The sequence below is a fragment of the Perca flavescens genome, chromosome 18, assembly GCF_004354835.1.
Source record: "Perca flavescens isolate YP-PL-M2 chromosome 18, PFLA_1.0, whole genome shotgun sequence".
In the NCBI taxonomy this organism is placed as follows: Eukaryota; Metazoa; Chordata; class Actinopteri; order Perciformes; family Percidae; genus Perca; species Perca flavescens.
Window position 1 is genome coordinate 24,172,872 of NC_041348.1, and position 21,145 is coordinate 24,194,016.

Here is a 21,145-nt window from a genome sequence, read left to right on the forward strand (position 1 = left end):
CTATTAGTTAACTATTTTTTTTCTGTTGCTATTCAACTTTCAACATCTGATTACATGACTTCATGTAGCAAAAAAAAAAATGAAAACAAAAGCCACCACGACCAACATACCTTTATTAAGCACAGGCATTTTGAGGGGGATGCTGATGATTCCCACCAGGTCTGTCGTGGGAACCAGAGAGCGCAAGATTGCTCTGATACGCAGCGCCTCACCTTTACCCGCATTGATAAGCTGTAATAGACACAAATAGGAAATATTCAACTCCCTATTTCATTCAGGGGATATATAGAGGATATTAATATATATTAATAACATGAAAGAAGGTCTGTGCATGAAGAAAAAGCTCCTCACATGCATCTCAGGAGCGCAGCGGCCCAGCAGGTCAATAAGAGCTGAGTAGAAGGACATGATGGCGTTGCCCATGTGAATAATTTCGCCTTCTTCCTCACCAGACCTGAAACACACAAACACTCTGTCACTGTGACAACATATTTTGGGATACTGCGAACCTCCCTAGTACTAAGAAAACCCATACATTCTACAAGGTAGTTTGAGACCAGAAGAGCAATAGATGAGCAATTGTGTGAGCATTTATAACAATGTTTTGGCACAATACATGATCTCCTTCCAGGCCACTGTGTTACACATATTGATTTTGACCAGCCTCCCAATCCCTCTCCTCACTTCATGCAATAATAACCGTACCCATTAAAATGCAGCAAGTGTGTAACAGCCCTTGCATACTAATGTGAGCAACAACTACTACACAGCTTTACTTACAGCTCCCATCAATGTCAAGGCTGCTACATTTGTTTCTCTTAAACCTCTAAGCAGACAAGTATCTCTGTATGATGTCTTTATGTAAAAGTTGTTTTAGAATGTCTCAGATTTGGTTATTCAAGACTTACTGAAACCATGAAAGAATACTATTAATTCAGCAGTTTCTGTTGTTTTTCAGGAACTTTATAAAAAATGGTATTGTATTTTGAAAGTTAAAATAATCACTTACTTACAGTATATATCACTTAATAACCAAAAACAAAAATCACATTCAACTGCTGTAGCTTCTCTGGGATCACCTTAAATCTCAGTTAATGCCGTGCCGACAGTACAAGCATGATTTTGAGTTATCACAGATAGTTTGGGAGCCAATCACGGTCCAATATGCAACTTACACAAGTGTGATGTGGAAACTTGAAACCTCCGGTGCACATTGACAATAGGCTTTTCAGTTAAGTATTTAGTAATTTAAGTTTTTAAAGTAATCACATATGCATACTCATGTATGAGTGAGAATGCAAAGATGTGTTTTGATGTTTGCTTTAAAAAAAAATACAATATCTGAAAAATTATTGTTATTTAAAATTATTTTTAAATGTACTTGTGCACAGCCCGTTCAAAACCTTTATTGCTGCTTGCAGCTTTCTCCAGAACCCGACTTAATATGCCACTCTCCCGTATACTCCTGACTTACTGTGTACTTCTTCTTTAGAGAAAAACATTGTTCTACATTTATTTGACAAAAATGTTACTGGTTACATTTCAGATTCAGATTTTTCTCACAAAATTCACAATTAAAATATGATGCATTATTATTCATTGAACTATTCAGCTTTATATTAGAGTTGAAATCTCCACTTTGAACAGACGTTAAGTACATATAAGTACATTGTGCTTATAATGCCTCTCTTTCACTTTAAGTAAACATGTGAATGCAGGACTTCCAGCGGTTCTGTTTCAATAAAAGGTAAGTTGCACAGTGGATAAATAATTAAAGTCTATGATGATGAATTTCCTGTTTCGGAGGAAGACCTTTTAGTAAAGCAATTCAATCAGATGATACAACTCCTCATTCAAACTGAGTGTAATAGACTCCTTTTCTTTCCAGTTCCTTTGTGCAGGCTTACACAAAGACGTTAACTTTGATCTATTCCCAGTCATGTGAATGAAATATATATCAAATTCAAACTGATATAGCACTAGCACTATTAACAGTCTAACAATGCTGGTTTAGCTAAGATCAGAAACACACTGGTACATTTTAATATAATTTATCACCAAAAAGATAATGGGAGACTTCATCACAAATGATTACTTCAGAGACATTCTGGATTTTTATGATGATCTAAATGCTGATTCACAGGCTTTCCAACCCTGACTAGAATAAAAGGATGTAAGAAACTGGTGTGGACCCCTACCCAGTAGTGACCACAGCGGGGGTACTGGGCAGGTCCAGGGCAGGATCATTAGAGATCTTAATGGCCTCCTCCATCGCAGCCAGCAGACCCTGACCCCCCTCTCCCCTCAGGGCGGGGCCGAAACACTCTGGACGCCTGATCAGCAGCTTCACCACCACGTTGGCATTTTCTTCCACACTCTCACCTGGTTTACAAATACAGCAGGACAATGGACAGTCATGTATAGGTTATGATTTAAGTTATCCCCAAAAGGACAGGTCAGAGTCTACTGTATTTATGTCATGTGCTCAGTATGAGAGTTGACATACCATTGCAGAAGACGACGAACCTCAGGAAGGACAGGTAGCGCTCTCCCTCTATAGGGTTCCAGCCGAGGTCGGGGTAACCCTTAGCAACCAGCATGGCACAACTCTGAAGACCACAGCCTGCCAGGTATGTAACCACCTACACACACAAACATGCACAATTCAATTTCACTCCTGGGTATTACAACATAATAGCACACTGTCATTTTGACTGTCAGTGTCAGTAACAGTGACAGCTTGAAAGCATTTGCTGAGCAAGCTTATTCAAATGGCACAAAATCGTACTTCATTTTTCACTGAGAAAACGTGGGTGGCATGAGGTTTACTTTCTGTTTGACTCACTCTCACCAATGGTCAGCAGGAGATGTATTAAGAAATCCTCGCAGCTATTAATAATGCAAAGAAATCTGCTAATATCACAGAAAATACTGATCAACATTTCTTCATTTAAAAAGATATATTACCATCAAGACTAATATCATCCTACTCTCCCAGTACATGTGCTTTAAGACTAAAAGGTTGTTTCAGTGCACTATATAAAACTAAATGTAAATAGTTTTTTTCATCTCAGCACGTTACATTTAATTTGATTCAAATTCACAATTTTACAGTGCCTGCAGTATTTAACACTAAAGTAAGTCTATTATATGGCCGATTAATTTGCTATAACAAAGAAAATAAGAAACCCTGGCTGGTAATCTAATCAGCCTGAAACCACTAGGGGCACTTAATAAAAATGGTTCAATACATTTCAGCCTCAGTCATTCAGTTGCAGTCAAACATGTTTGTGTGATGAAAAAACAAACCTTCTCCAAATCAGGCTCCTCCAGGGCCAAAGCCAGGCCGTTGTTGTCCATCACTGAAGATGCTGCAACATCCAGTGGAGTGGAGCCCCGCATTGCTTCAGAGGCTACACACACACACACACACACACACACACACACACACACACACACACACACACACACACACACACACACACACACACACACACACACACACACACACACACACACACACACACACACACACACACACACACACACACAGTTAACAGCAAAGAAAACTAAACGACAGGGGGCAGTCTATCTACATGTGTTATTGTTATATTCTCTATTTTCTCTCTTGCAGTCCAGTAGCAGGTAGTGGAACAGGATCCTAAGAAATGACAGACTGATTTTTGAAAAACATATAAATAAATATTCAAACACTTAATATTTAGTTTGCCTTTAACAATAAATATCTTATTCCCAACTCTTGCAAATCCAGCAGATTCACATACAACACATTATTACTAAAAGCACTTTACATGGCTATGAACTGAAAATGCTTTATCACTTCAATGCTACACTATACTTCTTCAGCAATATTTGACACTCAATACGAGTTGCAAACATAACGCACATTTTCACAAACCCTTACAAATATTTCATAGATTAACTCTGTCACTTTTAATAAACATGTGTGTCTCCTATCTATTAGAATAAACATTAATATTGTAAATTGTTTAGTAGCCCAATAGTCACAGAAATACATACATTGTTATATTACCATTGAGCACCAACTCTGTTAATTGTGCACAGGCAAGCAAGACAAAACATATACCAGTTATTGGTTTGTAATTATAAATATGTTCTTAATGCAGGCAAAGTCTCAAAGAAACAGAAAACACAAGGCACGTCTCCCAGCACCTTTACATTGACGTTTGTGATTTATGAGTAAGAAAATATCAAATGTTTCATGTTAGGCATAGCAAACCGGTGTTTGCATTCATCTGTCCTCTCCACATCATGAGAACCTCTCCTCTTTCACAGGCAGGAGCTTTAGTTTACAGCAGCAGCAGGAGCCCAGTGACTCATCAGTCCTGCACTGCATGACTAAATAACCCCCATCCCTCTCTGCCATTCTTCTTTCTCTATCTGCTGCCTCCTTCTCTGCCCCTTTCATTCTCTGACTGATACCCTGGCATAATGTGGGCGATACGTTTGTGTCTGCACTTCAATTAGTTGAAAATTCTTTCTAGCAGGTGGCACCTATTGGTTTCAGTAAACATTTTGCATAATTTTTGCAGCAGCAAAAGGAAAATGTTTTAGTTCCTACAGTGTGGTAAATACTCTTATTAGTTCTCTCACCACCACCCATCTTCTTCCCCTTCTGAAAATCGTGCATCCTTTTCTTTAATACCTTCTGGTCATCCTTCATATTGTCTTCCTTTCTCAGAATGATATATTTTAATAATAGAAGTAGAAATAGAAGAAAATGCTGTAAGTCACATTTTATGAATCTACCAGTACTTACCCAGCCCGACACTGCTGTTCTCCAGCAGGTAGCTCAGGTGGTCAAACATGGCTTTCTGGTTCTGGCGGCTGATACGACAGAAGTAGCACAAGAAACGACAACAGCTGGCCACCATCTTGGGGAAGGTGATCTCCTGTGGGCAAAAAAAACAAAAGTAAAGATCAATATTAATATTAATAACATTTTCAGCAAAAAAGAAGGGGTTGACATGGTCAACATTATACAGTACTCGTAACCCATTTTGCATTGAAAGACATGTTTCCTGTACATCTAACCCGGAATTGCCGCGGTTTTGTTCCGTCCTGTTACGCGGCATGCCACACCGGGAGCGTCTCAGAAGCGGAGCGTCATGCCTGCCCGATTCACAGATTTTATTGTCTCTATAAGTACTTGAAATAACAATCACGTGTTTATTTAGCTAGTATCTACCTTCCACTCCAAGTATTCCTGTAATTAAAGTCCATGCCTTCTCTTTTCTAGCGTTGTCTTTATAATAAGGATCAGTGGTGTCTATTATGTTTTTCCACATCCAAGATGAATTCAGGGGTGTATTTTTGGTAAATTGACTGTTTATCTTCCAGCCAGGCTGTCTGAATGCCCTGTGGCTCCCGTGAAAAATAGCCCTGGCACGTATCTTTAGCGGAGCGGAGAGCCACTTCACGCACGCTTCTGGGACACGCCGTGACGCGGGTGGTGGAATATCAAGCATTGACTTGAAAGGCCACAATTGCTCACGGGTGCTGCGGCGCCTCCGGAACGCAGCACAGACGCGCGTGGTGGAAAATAGGGGTAACGCCAGAAACACACTGCACGCGGAAACGCCGGACACGCATGCTGTGTTCCCGGTGTAAGAGGCACATATATGTAGTAAGAGTAAAGTAGTTTTTGTCCACACCGGAGATTAAAGTAAATTTCCAGAAGAATCTGTAGATACCAGTGGAAGGAAAATTCCATCCATCCATCCATCCATCCATCTTCGTCCGCTTATCCGGTGTCGGGTCGCGGGGGGAGCAGCTCCAGCAGGGGACCCCAAACTTCCCTTTCCCGAGCAACATTAACCAGCTCCGACTGGGGATCCCGGCGTTCCCAGGCCAGGTTGGAGATATAATCCCTCCACCTAGTCCTGGGTCTTCCCGAGGCCTCCTCCCAGCTGGACGTGCCTGGAACACCTCCCTGGGGGAGGCGCCCAGGGGCATCCTTACCAGATGCCCGAACCACCTCAACTGGCTCCTTTCGACGCAAAGGAGCAGCGGCTCTACTCCGAGCTCCTCACGGATGAGTGAGCTTCTCACCCTATCTCTAAGGGAGACGCCAGCCACCCTCCTGAGGAAACCCATTTCAGCCGCTTGTACCCTGGATCTCGTTCTTTCGGTCATGACCCAGCCTTCATGACCATAGGTGAGGGTAGGAACGAAAACTGACCCCGGTAGATCGAGAGCTTTGCCTTCTGGCTAAGCTCTCTTTTCGTCCACAGTGGTGCGATAGATTGAATGCAATACCGCACCCGCTGCGCCGATTCTCCGACCAATCTCCCGCTCCATTGTCCCTCACTCGCGAACACAACCCCAAGATACTTGAACTCCTTCACTTGGGGTAAGGACTCATTCCCTACCTGGAGAAGGCATTCCATCGGTTTCCTGCTGAGAACCATGGCCTCAGATTTAGAGGTGCTGATCCTCATCCCAACCGCTTCACACTCGGTTGCGAACCGATCCAGTGAGTGCTGAAGGTCGCAGGCCGATGATGCCATCAGGACCACATCATCTGCAAAGAGCAGCGATGAGATCCCCAGCCCACCAAACTGCAACCCCTCCCCACCCCGACTACGCCTCGATATCCTGTCCATAAATACTACAAACAGGATTGGTGACAAAGCGCAGCCCTGGCGGAGGCCAACCCTCACCTGAAAAGAGTCCGACTTACTACCGAGAACCCGGACACAGCTCTCGCTTTGGTTGTACAGAGATTGGATGGCCCTGAGAAGAGACCCCCTCACCCCATACTCCCGCAGCACCTCCCACAGTATCTCCCGGGGACCCGGGTCACGCCTTCTCCAAATCCACAAAACACATGTAGACCGGTTGGGCATACTCCCAGGCTCCCTCCAGGATCCTTTGAGAGTGAAGAGCTGGTCCGTTGTTCCACGACCAGGACGGAATCCGCATTGTTCCTCCTCAACCCGAGGTTCGACTATTGGCGAACCCTCCTTTCCAGCACCTTGGAGTAGACTTTACCAGGGAGGCTGAGAAGTGTGATACCCCTATAATTGGCACACACCCTCTGGTCCCCTTTTTAAAAAGGGGAACCACCACCCCAGTCTGCCACTCCTTTGGCACCGTCCCAGACTTCCACGCAATGTTGAAAAGGCGTGTCAACCAGGACAGCCCCTCCACACCCAGAGCCTTGAGCATTTCTGGACGGATCTCATCAATCCCGGGGCTTTGCCACTGTGTAGTTGTTTGACTACATCAGTGACTTCCGCCTGGGAAATCGGCGACAATCCCCCATTATCCTCCAGCTCTGCCTCTAACATAGAGGGCGTATTAGTCGGATTCAGGAGTTCTGCAAAGTGCTCCTTCCACCGCCCTATTACCTCCTCAGTTGAGGTCAACAGTGTCCCATCCTTACTGTACACAGCTTGGATGGTTCCCCTTCCCCCTCCTGAGGTGGCGAACAGTTTTCCAGAAGCACTTTGGTGCCGACCGAAAGTCCTTCTCCATGTCTTCTCCAAACTTCTCCCACACCCGCTGCTTTGCCTCTTTCACGGCAGAGGCTGCAGCCCTTCGGGCCCTTCGGTACCCTGCAACTGCCTCCGAGTCCTCCGGGATAACATATCCCGGAAAGACTCCTTCTTCAGTCGGACGGCTTCCCTGACCACCGTTGTCCACCACGGTGTTCGTGGGTTACCGCCCCTTGAGGCACCTAAGACCCTAAGACCACAGCTCCTCGCTGCAGCTTCAGCAATGGAAACTTTGAACATTGTCCACTCGGGTTCAATGCCCCCAGCCTCCACAGGGATGCACGAAAAGCTCCGCCCGGAGGTGTGAGTTGAAAGTCTGTTGGACAGGGGCCTCCTCCAGACGTTCCCAATTTACCCGCACTACACGTTTGGGCTTACCAGGTCTGTCCAGAGTCTTCCCCACCCTCTGACCCAACTCACCACCAGATGGTGATCGGTTGACAGCTCTGCCCCTCTCTTCACCCGAAAGTGTCCAAAACATACGGCCTCAGATCAGATGAAACGATTATGAAATCGATCATTGACCTTCGGCCTAGGGTGCTCTGGTACCAGGTACACTTATGAGCATCCCTATGTTCGAACATGGTGTTCGTTATAGACAATCCATGACTAGCACAGAAGTCCAACAACAAACAACCACTCTGGTTTAGATCAGGGAGGCCGTTCCTCCCAATCACGCCTCTCCAGGTGTCTCCATCATTGCCCCGTGTGCGTTGAAGTCCCCCAGCAGAACAATGGAGTCCCCCACTGGAGCCCCATGCAGGACTCCAGTCAAGGTCTCAAGAAGGCCGAATACTCCGAACTCCTGTTTGGTGCATATGCACAAACAACAGTCAGAGTTTTCCCCCCACAACCCGCAGGCGTGGGGAGGCGACCCCTCTCGCCCACTGGGGTAAACTCCAACACAGCGGGCGCTCAGCCGGGGACTTGTGAGTATCCCCACACCCGCCCGGCGCCTCACACCCTGGGCAACTCCGGAGAAGAAAAGAGTCCAACCCCTATCCAGGAGTATGGTTCCAGAACCAAGACTGTGCGTAGAGGTAAGCCCCACCAGATCTAACCGGTAGCGCTCCACCTCCCGCACCAGTTCGGCTCCTTCCCCACAGAGAGGTGACGTTCCACGTCCCCAGAGCCAGCGTCTGCTGCCCGGGTCTGGTCCGTCGAGGCCCCTGACCTTCACTGCCACCCATGTGGCATCGCACCCGACCCCAACGGTTCCTCCCACAGGTGGTGGGCCCATGGGATGGAGAGGGAGTTGCCACGTAGCTTGTTCGGGCTGTGCCCGGCCGGGCTCCGTGGCAAACCCGCCACCAGGCGCTTCGCCGACGAGCCCACCGCCTGGGCCTGGCTCCAGACGGGGCCCCGGCTTCCTCCGGCAGGGTCACTCCATCTCTGCTTAGCTTTTTCATTGGGGTTTTTGAACCATTCTTTGTCTGGCCCCTCACCTGAGACCACTTTGCCTTGGGAGACCCTACCAGGAGCACAAAGCTCCAGACAACACAGCCCTCAGGTTCACAGAGACACACAAACCTCTCCACCACGATAAGGTGATGGTTCACGGAGAGGCAATTACACTCTGCATATATGAACAGCACAGAAAATCTCATTCATCATCAGACAAATTGCTAAATTTTTCTACTTCTAAAAGCCAAACCAATATTATCTTTTTCATGTGTTTAAGCTTTGTGAAATGTTACTCCATATTAATGCTACCTGTGTGGTAACACGGTGCACATTTTATTGAAAGTCTGGGTTGAAGAATAGAAAACTTATTGTATATTATACCTTGATTATGTTACAGAATTGTAACATATAATCAATATGTAACTGTAAGAGTAAATATTGTAAACCCTATACACTTACAAGCTGTGGTAATGCCACTAATTATGGCCACAGTAAGGGAAGTGCACATATCAAGTGGCAGTAAACTGGTCTGGAATTTATGTCTGAGACTGTGTGATGAGACTGCCACAATCCAATGTGAAGGCCTGAATGTCTCCCTGAGGTCTTTCTGTCTGAGGTTTAATTCATGCTTGGCACTGGACTTGGCATTAAATCACAACCATCTCTTCCAGCTTCTGTCAGCACTGCCCAAAAAGGACTGGCTTCAGAGGCCTCTCCTTTCACCCCTCTCTTGCCCTTCTCTGCCCTCACTATTACCCTTGTGGTTTTTCAGAGTATTAGGTTGTTGATCTTGGCTTACTTCACCTTCTTAGAATACAGTTTGTTTTCCTGAGATCAGTATACAACCTATAAAGCTTAAAAGGTTAGCCTCTGTAAAGGCTTTTCAATTAAATAGTCGCAGGTACAAAACTCTGGATCTAAATCATTTCACCCACAGGCGAACACAAGTGAATGAATGCACGAGAAACAAAACGTGGACCCACTGCTCCATAGCACTCTAAGATGTGAAAAACTTTAACCTTTACGTTACTAAGTTCTTACAAAGATTCCCTGGATCCTTAATATGTTACAAAAAGAGGTAAATACATTTTTATAACTCTTAAAATTCCAGCACATTTTGTGGGGATTAAAGAGAAGGCCAACAAGCTGACCCTTGCAAGGGTTAAATTCTGTTTAAATTACTATTTACTTATTTACTTGAACTTTTAAGTCTGCATGGATGGGAAGTCGTACAGGTGCTCAGAATCCTAAAAAGTTTAAACATCAACATTTCCATGGCAACCGAGCAAACTCAGTCTGCTGATGAGGAATGTCAAAAGCTCCAGAACAAGCGTTTAAGTGGATACTAAACTAAGATTGTTTGTCAACTATTTTACTTTATAACAACTTGACAGCACTGGGGTGTACTGATCACAGCTAATACAGAACGTAGTTAACGCTTTCGTACCTGTGACTTGTCTCCTCCCAGTACATTGACCATGACCTCCATGACAGTCTCGTGCATGCCCAGCACTCTCATTAAGTTGGGATGCTGGTAGAAAACCTTGTTGTTCATGATGTCGCTGTGAACACAAGAAAGTGGTTTGTGATGTTCATGATATATTGTACATCCTAAATTTTTTAGGCAATATAGAGCACATTGGAAACACTGCACAGTTGAGAAAATGTATCTAAGTCATGTGCAATGAAGAACAACTGTGTAACGAACTTTTATCATTCATCATATTTTTACATTACAATTGACATAGTATTAAAACAAACTTGATAGAAGTCACTGCATTTATTGCTACACATTTTCTTACCCGAGTCCATCAATCATCAATTTCTCCTCCTCTTTGCCCATGCGTACTGACAGAAGTGACCTGATTTGACCTAGCGATACCAACAGGTTGATGGCATCCTGCACAGACGCAGCACTGATGGTGTAGGATTTCTTCATGGCCCGGAGAAGCTCCCCAATGCCATCATACTGCCTCCTTAGCAGGCTGAACATCACTCTGACCAGCTCTGGGTCCTGGATGTGAGACTCCTGAGCCCAGCTGGTTATGGTCTGGGAGATCAGCTCCTTCAGGTTGGCTGGAGAAGTGGGAATTCAATATCCAAACAGTGAATAATTCTACAGAGGTAGTAAAGTTAGTGCAGCTTTCCTATCAGAGGCAATGGCTTAGTGGTGGTATGACCAACACTAATCTAATTCTAACCATTCAATGTCATTTGGAAACACTGACATGGAAAGTTGTTTAATCGGCTTTAAAAGAACTTACATGCAAAAAATGCAGCATCAATAAAAAGCATCGTCCTGACATTTCCAACAAACTAGAACTCATTGGAGCTTTGTAGGGGGTCAAAACAAGTGCCAAATGTCAACAACTCTAGTCAATTTTTCTTTGTGTCTTATATAAAATGTCTTATAATAACGTGCTGTGCAAAAATGTGACAGATTTACAAGAGGTGTTCAGTGGTACAAGCACAATTAAGTACTATTGGGCTTGCAGTCCCATTGTGTTTATGCTCACTGTAGATAAGTCAAGGTTCTGTAGCTGTGTTATTTTGTCCTATGTACGAATCAAGGTAACACACAGATGCACACTTACACACACACACATATATTAAAGAAAAACACAATTTTAGAGGCCAAAAACAATGGGATAAAAAATTACAGTGTGGAACAAGATCCTCTTCAACATCACACTAGTTGGTTTATTAGAATTTAAAGTCCAGCAACCAGAAAAAACATTATTGATATAATATTAACAAAATGCTGAGGCTAGCTTATACTGTAACATCTGCTCCAGGTCCAACCATGTGCTGCATCAGGAATGCCATTTTAAACCTTCAAACAATGCTTTACGGTATTTAAGTTGATTCCTGGTAGGAAAAGTGTATTATTTGGTTTAAATTATCATACAGGTTTTTGCTACTCATGATCAAACATATCATTTTATTACATTAACAACTTTAAAGTATTATATGACTGGCTTGGCAGTCTGGGAATTCAGTTAGGTATGTGTGATCTGATCTGTCACTATAAAATAATAATAATGATATTGCAAAATGCAGCTACAGAGGCTACTACTATACTCAACCTTTTTCTTCTTGCAGTAAGTTGACTTATAAACGGTTAGGGAATAATTTACTTTTGCTTTTCCTTTAAAACTTGACTCCTTGGAAGAAACTGTGTGACGGTTTTCAAGGACTGTTGAGAAACAGCTGTGTCCTCGGTTCCCCAGGCACCCTTTAAAAAGTTTTTTTTTTTATAAAAAAAATAAATATGGAATAACATGTCTCTACCTCATGCATTTATACTAGAGCACAGAATACAAAATAGATATAGAGACAGATTTCAGAGTTTTTTGTGTGATCCTTTGAAACTTTGTTTTAAGGTCTCATCAAACTTTAATCTCACAGACAAGCAACAATAAAATTGAATACAACTACAGAGGAACTCAGTGAACTGTAGTGATAAATGAAGAGCTGTAGCTAAATGCTGCACCTCTCCAAATGATAACATTGTTATTCCAAAGCTATCGCTGGACTTTAAGTGTTTATGTCAAACAGCCCAACATCTGTGGCAAAGGAAGGGTCAGATTCAAGCAGAATCCTAATGAGAGACGAGACAGATACAAAGAGAGAGAGAGAGAGAGAGAGAGAGAGAGAGAGAGAGAGAGAGAGAGAGAGAGAGAGAGAGAGAAAAGGGTAGGGAGGCAGCTGCCCTGAAGGTCAATGTCTCGCAGATTCACATCTGCTCTGCATCGTCTCAAACAGTGGCTCACATGGGAGTCATCACTAACACAAAAAAAACTACCCTGTCTGGAAGCTATTCTGCAATTGACCACACAGTCAATATGGTGCCATTTTTAAAAGCGTTTCATAGCCTGCTCCAGATTTTCAGCACAGACCAAACACAAAGTTGGCCGTACTGTTAATTTGTAGCTTTAACAAAATATCAAACCTGTCATTTGCTTCTATTTATTTTTCAAAACACATATAATGTAGCACAACCATATAGGCGCAGTGTCTACCTTACCCAGCAAGGCTGAAGTTAACCACTGACAAAAGAATCCTGTAGCACTATGAGTCCCGTCAAGATGTAGTCAGTCCACTTAAAGCAGATGTAGAGTGATGTAGGAGTGAGTAAAAGGATAATTTACTATCAAGTTCCAACATCTGGTATTTATGTGGAGCACATAAGCAACACAGTCCTTAAAAGACTATAAGTACAAAGACTCAGCTGTCATCAGCAGGCAACATATGGAGCCCTGACAATGAACAGCAGATTTGATTTTGAGGATGTGTTAAAGAATTAAATTAGCTTTTTATTAGTTATATTAGTGTAATGCACTAATCTTTATAAAAATGACCATGCCACAGTGTTCTCCCACAGCCAAGAAAGCTGTATTTGGTGAATCAAATTGAGAATATGTTGGGTCTTTTGATGATGATGAACTTGCAGTAATGATTTTAGTTTCAAAGACTTCATAAAGTGGTTTGATTGATTTTGGCGTTATTCAGATTATTCACTAGGATGCATAGTACTAAATGTACAGATAAGACATTGATATAACATAGACTTGAAGAGAAACAGCTTGTTTTCCACCCATCATTTACAGTAATACGCCTACTTCCATATGATCTTAATATGAGGTCTATCAGAATCATCTTGAATCACATCATCTGTCCACTTATGAAGCTTTTCAATAATGCATGCTAGGTGTGGAAGGCTGGAGTAAAGCATTAAAATTTATAGCAGAGAGTCTTGCTGTGGTTGTCCATTAGTCTATTATTTGAAACAGAACATAACCATGCTTTCAGCAAAGGGCAGCAGAAAAGAATAATGAAACCACTGACCCCAGATTGAAGCAAAGGGCTTGCCAAACTAGTAGCTGGGCAGTGTCTTATGTTTTGTATCAATTATGATGGATAAATCTGTACCTGGTTCAAGGTTTTTCAATACAAATTTGATAATTTTAAATGTGGCGTACCAAAGAAATATTTTTAATTGTTATGGCTTATTTACTTTCCACCAAACCTTTAGATATTGAATAGATATTGATATGGCAACAACACTGAAATCCTGTGCAAGTTGTGTAGCACCAAGATGTACGTTAAATTGATAAAAGTTAGTCTCCAACTACTATCTGCATCATTGTTTGAAATAAGACAAACAATGATGTCAGTTGGAAACAGTTTACAAATTTGAGTTTGTAGGGATTTTCACCATTAAATGTTATACCTGTAATGAAACTCTAACTGCGCTGGTTTGACAGTACATTTGTATAATGCCTTTTGTCAACAGTTTGCCATTTTTGAAATCACCTTATGCTTAAAGGTTAGTCTGTCCGCACGTTTTTTTTAAATTATTTTGTTACTATTTATTGTGAACTAAAAGTGCATCTTAATATCTTACAATGTCACAAAAATACTGAGCTATGAGGTATTCAGACACTTATACAGCCAATAAGTACACTTTCAAGGCCATTTTCCTCTTTGGTGTTCAGAGTTACTTACTGGGAGCTGCCTGTTCCTTCTCTGTGGGTTCCTCCTCTGTTTTCTGAGGCGGACCTTTGATCTTGTAGAGTAAAGCGAGGAGACGGCCTTTTATAGAAGTGTCCTGCTCTTCTTCTTCCTCCTCCACGGGAATTCCTGCAAGGGAAAACTCATTTCTGTCAGACACTCAGAAACATTTTGTATTAAGTGCTTAAATGTGCACAAAGTTAGTTGCATTGGCCCTCAAGTTCAACTATGTCAAAGGGTTTAAGTGTAGTATGTTAAGATACCAGTATGTTGGTGTTTTAATATTTCTGATAACAGGTCAGGTCAAAGAGACTGGTAGCCTCCATTTCACACCAGGCACATGACGAGTGTTTATCACACCCCAAAAACCTTTTTTTTTTTTTTTTTTTTTTTTTAAGTCAAAGATAAAGAAGAAGGCACAGAGGGGTGTGCACTCAGCATCTATATGTGCCAGGCATGGCCTGATACAGTTCAGGGTGTTGCATTGTCTCCACCTTTCTAAGGTCAAGCTATCTCAAATGTACCTTAATATAAATCCTCTATGTGACCGATGTGGGATATTTCCTGCCTCGTTGGGGCACATGTTCTGGTTGTGCCCAAAGTTATCCAGTTTCTGGGACTCAATATTTAAAACTTTGTCTGATATTCTTGGAAACGGTTAAACCTAACCCAGTGTTGGCTGTATTTGGAGTACCGGGAGAGGACAGTCCTGTTATCCTCTCTCTCGGTAGCAAGATTCATAACCCTTCTAGCGTGTAGATTAATTCTATTGAACTGGAAACAAGCACAACCCCCCACTTTCACTAAGTTGATCAAAGATGTCGTGCAGCACCTAAAACTGGAAAAACTCAGATATACATTGCGTGGTTCCGTTGAAACATTTTAGAAGACCCTTCATTGATATAGTAGAAGCTAGGCAATAAATATCCCCTTGGCTCTTACCTTAACTCTTAGCTATGATAACTACCTGAGGTGTGTCAATAAGTATGTGGAGCAGCTTTGTACTATTATCTAATCTGATTATCTTTTGTACAGCACCTGTTGTGTTTGTGTCTGTGTATGTAAATGTTTTTGTAAAACTATTTCTGGAATATTTTATAGATTTTTTTTTATGCAATATGTTTTCCTTCTAAAATACAAATAAATAGACGTTAAAAAAAAAAGATAAAGAAGAATCCGTTTGTGTGAGAAGATATTTCTACTGGGAATTAATATCTATGAACTAAAAACAACAATATTTGTAAAAGAATTGAGGGAGCAGTTGGACTCTACCACAGTGCAGTCGCAATTCTTCATGGAAGGAGTTGAGTTCCTCCTGGATCTCCTCGGGGCAGGGGCAGTCCTCTCCTGCACTGAAATTCAACAGGATGTTGATCTGCAAGAGACAGACAACAAGGTTAGAAGCAGAGAGAAGGTAAGGGAATATGAAAAACTGTTTTACAAATCACGAAGTACAGGAAAAGGAGGAAGAAATAAGCAAACAAGCACACAAGAACGTGTGAAAGAATGCATAAAAGTAGGATGGCATCCAGGGAGGATAGCACCATTATTATTCTGAGTCATGACTCAACAGCAGAAACTTGTGTAGTGTCCTGCAGTGAGTGCTCACATGGGCTGTTCAGATAGAATCTTCCTGATCAGTGCAGAGAGAAATAGTCTGAAGAATTTTACATCAAATCTTGTGACAAGTAAAAATTAAAACCGTTTTTTACGTTAATGACATGACTTAGAAATAGCTTTAATGATACATTATTCCAAATAGCTAGACATCTGCTGTGTTTGCTGTATTTCACAAGCTAACAAGCCTAAATATACATGATATGCTTTCTTGGGCTAAGCAAATGCAGAGTCCAGCTTAGGCTTATCTGATGTCTATTTCTGGCAGGGCTTTTTAATAAACCATGGGAGGAACATACAGCAATCTTGGAGAATGTTGCCCACAGTATACACCTGCTGCTGACCACTACAGTACTTATTCTTCCGGGATCAGAGTATAGCTGTAGGCGTGTGCTTATCTGCAAGGTTTTGCAGCTCAGAGGAAGTGCAATTAAATAGTTTGAACATGAAAGCTTTGCAGCCGTGCAGATCTAAACTTTTGACTGGCTCTTAAGGCAATGCTGTGTTGTATGGAAGAACTTTACTCGGCACAAAAGCAAGTGATCTGAACACATACAGAAAATAAACGGCTGGGACGTTCTAGCTACTGGGAAGAATGAATAATGTTGTAGCCCTCTCTTCCTCTCAACTCTGGCTCTGAGGCACACTGAAAGAGATACGGATATTGGGCCTACTCATTAGCTACAAAGATCTGAGACCCTGGCACTTCAGTGTGCTGACGCAGTTATTGCACAATAGTTTGAAAAACACTGAAAGCATGTGGTGTAAGGGAGAGCACAACTGAGATCCATGAATACGCTTTAGTTTGGGTTATAGTACGCCACTAAGGAGCAAATTCTTAATCACGGGACATATATTTCAACTGCTTCTATTTGTGCTTCTTATATTTTAAAACATAAAAAAGCAAGAAAAGGATGAATCCATTGATTTTTAAATTAAGTTTTTCGATCATCCAACAGTTAAATGATAACATGAATGCAAGTTGGTCCAGACATTCCCTGTATTCCTAGTATTTACGGTACATACACATGACATAATAGTAGAGGGAGTCCAGTATATAGGCCCATAATGGTAATTTAATAAAAAAGTCATTACAATTTAATCCCAAAAATGGACATTATGAAGAGCAGCTGTAACCAGAGTAACAGCTAATGTGGAACTAAATAAACAATAAGGGTTACATTGGTCCATACGCCCCTAGACTGACCATTGCCCTGATGGCATCGCACAACGAAACCTGAGTCTGACCACTCAAAAGCGAAAAAGGCAGATTGCTTCAACATCTGTTGTAAGAGCAAATAAACCCTTAAAAGATGCGACTATTTTTGGACTTAAAGGTTCAGATAGTATAGGCTGATTTGATTTAGGTTAGTTAGGTTTTAGGTTTCCTAGCAGCATCTATGGCCTCATGGTTTGTGCTTTAATATTCTGTTGATATTGTTGTTGTTTTTTAACTTGGGGTTAAAAAACCTTGCACCTATAAACTAGTGGATTGATGCTGTTTCTACAGGTATCTTGACCAGTACACTTGAAAACAGTATAATGCAAAGTCACCCTTTTGGGACTAATAATTTTCTTCTCTTAAATGTCAGCCTTTTAGCCTCGATTTTATAATGTAGCCTCACATATGGCCCAATTTACCCTTTGGAAATACCAGCTGAAAATAAAGTTAAGGGACAACATGAAACTAAAAGGCACTCAGAGAACTACAAAACCCTGAGCCTGTGCCTCAATTTCATTAATTTTTTTTCACCTGAGGGCTCGAGTGATCATTCTGGGGATTTGTTCCTATTTAATACTTCAAACCACCTTGAACTTAAATTACATCTCAGACAGGATGTAAACAGTTTTTCATTATATACATCCTGGTTGGTCTACTACAATATTTTACCTGCTCATGTGGGGGTGAACGAAACTCTTTAGTCTTCTTGGCAGTGACGGCGGCGGACATGTTAAACGCCAGCATCAGCTCATCGTAGCGGAACTTCTGGTTGAACTGCAGCTTGGACACGAAGCTGTCGGAGAAGGAGACGATGGCCTCTATACGGTGCTTCAGCTCACAGTCGCAGAAGTAGTGCAGCAGCTCACACATCTGAAAAAAAGAAATTCAGCAAGAATGGCAACTTAGAGTACATTTAGAAGTAAAAGTTGATCTCTCTGTCTGTGTCTGTATTGTTTGATGTTGTTCTGAATAAGATCATTTTCTTATCAACTGATTTTTTTTTCTATATGCTAAAGAGAGAGAAACCTCACATATTATTGCCATTTCCAAGAGATTATCTGCCTCCATCTCCATAATACGAAGATCAAAACTGTGTTTAAGTTTTAATGTGTACAGTGTGGTGGCTTTTCTGTCATTGATAGCAACATTAGTATTCAACCACAGCCTTGCTTTGCACTCAGGCACTCACTTCTCATTGAGAGATAAATCATGAACGCTCTGAATTGCTGACACAAGGAATCCGTGTACTGAATCGGATGAAGGCAAATATGATGGGGAAAATTTAAATTTCATTAAAACCTAGGAATATTATTGATGGACTTAGTTTTATGCAAGCATTTCCAATCTCACATTTAATTGCTAAAATTGGTGTTGATGCTTTTATGAAAATTTTTATTACCTGGCGTTTGACAGACTCGGGCAGCGACTTCTCCAGCAGACCTTTAACTTGCGGTTTACTCTCCTTTGTCTCCTCCTCTCCCGCCTCCACAGCCTTCTCCTCGTTCTTGCTCACTTCCTCCTTCTCCCCCACCACGGCCACCTCATCCCCCTTGGCTTCCTGACCCTCCTTGGCCTCTCCGAACACGTTGGGGTCAATCAGGAGGAGAATCAGTCTCACCTCGTCACTGGTTAGGACTCCCATTATTAAGAGTGTCCCAATCAGCTTCAGGATGGGAACGAACTGGTACTCCACGCTGCCGCCTACCGGATCTCGGATGTGTGTTCCTCCGCCTTGCACGGCCTCAGTGAGCATGCTGATGGCTTTCTCTTTCAGAATGCCAAGAGGAATCTGGGGGCTGTAGAGGAACTGCTGGCGCTTTGTGTTGATGATGCCGACGGCGGAGAAGTTGACCCGAGGTTTGAGGGAGGTGCTCAGGCCCACGCCAGGCAGCGAGTGCCGCTTGGACTCATCAGGGAACAGCTTGATAGAGCGAGTCTCGTCCGTCACAGGGATGATGAACTCGCTGTTCATCATCAGACGAGCCTCCTTTGCAGTCTCAAGATGGATGCTGGCAACGAGAAGAACATCAATTCAATCATCACGCACGTCTGGAGGCATTGGCCATTATTCTCAGTCTGGGTTTAAAAATATCTCTCTAAGTGGTATAAATGTGCAATTGGTAAGGATTTGTTTATCCCCACAGCACAAAATTACCATAATATATCTATGGAAGTCGACAGGGTTGTTGATCAATACCAATGAGTCAGCAATTACCTGACTAGATGCTGAGATGCTGAGCTCTCAAACGCATTGTGGACCATAATCACAGGTTTAGGACAAAACTCCCCACCCAGAGGGATGTTAACACCCCTCCACTTACACTCATTTTCAGTAATGGAGGTAAGGATGATGTCTTGAATGGAGCAGGTGAAATTCACATGTAAAATTCAATTATGTGTGTCTGTGGTTGAGAATTTATTGACATAATGTGAAGAAAAGAGACCCAATTACACTGGATTACACCGAGGCAAGATTATGATAAATTTACTGTGTGCACTTGTCACACATCACGTTGTTCATAATTAGATTCTCTGATGAGTAAAAATATTTTTTTACTTTTTTTTGTGCATGAAAGTTAAGGTTGTTAAATTTCAACACTACAAAGTAATCCGCCTTGGTTGTTGGTGCATACATTATCATACTAAACATTACTATGAAATTAACAAACAATAAATACAGAAACAAATAAGTACATATAACTGTTAAACATTAAAAGGTCCCATGACATGGTGCTCTTTGGATGCTTTTATATAGACCTTAGTGGTCCCCTAATACTGTATCTGAAGTCTCTTTCCCAAAATTCAGCCTTGGCGCAGAATTACAGCCACTAGAGCCAGTCCCACAATGAGCTTTCCTTAGTATGTGCCATTTCTGTGTCTGTAGCTGTTGAAGAGGAGAGGGGGGGGGGGCAAGGTGGAGGGTGGATGTGGCCTTGACCAACTACCACTTTGCTCGTTTGAAAGCCATGATGTCTCTCTCTCATGGGTGGGCCAAATTCTTTGGGCGGGCAAAGCAGAGAAAGGGGAGGTAACCTTCCAGATCGGCCCATCTGAGCTTTCATTTTCTCAAAGGCAGAGCAGGATACCCAGGGCTCGGTTTACACCTATCGCCATTTCTAGCCACTGGGGGACCATAGGCAGGCTGGGGGAATGCATATTAATGTTAAAAAAACCTCATAAAGTGAAATTTTCATGCCATGGGACCTTTAAGAAAGAAAAAAAGAGCCTTTATGGATTAGTGCAAGATGTGCAAAATTGTGAGGGATGTGCAAAAGTTCAGGATATTTAGAATATTAAGAGGACAGGTATATACGTAGTCTAGGATGAAGGATTAAGTGTCTATGTCAGTGTAGACTTTCATTTTGTATCATTGACAGCAGCATTTATTATATTTCCCACTACAATTTCTACTCTTCCATTTCTTAAATAAAAAGCAAATTTCCCAAATTGCAGGGAAAGTAAAGATGATAAAAAAATCAATCCAAAACAAAACAAAATCAAATCCGATTATGTTCAAACTGCAAATACCACACCTGATAAGGACATTGTAGAAGCCCTCTCTCAGCATGCCAGAGAGGTACTGGTTGTCAATTGTGTAGAGGAGCTGGGATTGGTCCAAGTGGCTGCAGAGGGCGTGAGCAACTCGGGTGTTTCCCAGGGCACACAGGGCACAGTACAGCTTCAGTGTGTGGTAGTGGAACTTTTTCAGGTCTTCATGCTCCGATAACTCCAGGATGTCCAAACACCTAGAAGAAAGCAGGAAATAAATGTGGTAATGGAGAACCATTTACACTGCAGCAGTTTATACAGTACTGTATGTGGAAAACTAGACAACCATTGTTTTTGA

At 42.2% G+C, this 21,145-nt stretch overlaps 1 protein-coding gene across 5 annotated transcripts in view; it reads right to left on the bottom strand.

The window, feature by feature from the left end:
* ryr3 (ryanodine receptor 3) overlaps window positions 1–21,145 on the bottom strand; it is a 125,948-nt gene that overhangs the window by 42,286 nt on the left and 62,517 nt on the right. For all 5 annotated transcript variants that reach the window (XM_028604543.1, XM_028604541.1, XM_028604542.1 and 2 more), the window contains 13 exons: window positions 20,832–21,044; window positions 18,698–19,307; window positions 17,968–18,168; window positions 15,732–15,834; window positions 14,454–14,588; window positions 10,748–11,021; window positions 10,393–10,507; window positions 4,802–4,934; window positions 3,310–3,413; window positions 2,507–2,642; window positions 2,199–2,382; window positions 352–454; window positions 111–231 (listed from right to left, as the gene is read on the bottom strand). In XM_028604543.1, the coding sequence (XP_028460344.1) occupies window positions 111–231; window positions 352–454; window positions 2,199–2,382; window positions 2,507–2,642; window positions 3,310–3,413; window positions 4,802–4,934; window positions 10,393–10,507; window positions 10,748–11,021; window positions 14,454–14,588; window positions 15,732–15,834; window positions 17,968–18,168; window positions 18,698–19,307; window positions 20,832–21,044 (2,432 nt within the window). The remainder of the gene's footprint in view (window positions 1–110; window positions 232–351; window positions 455–2,198; window positions 2,383–2,506; window positions 2,643–3,309; window positions 3,414–4,801; window positions 4,935–10,392; window positions 10,508–10,747; window positions 11,022–14,453; window positions 14,589–15,731; window positions 15,835–17,967; window positions 18,169–18,697; window positions 19,308–20,831; window positions 21,045–21,145) is intronic.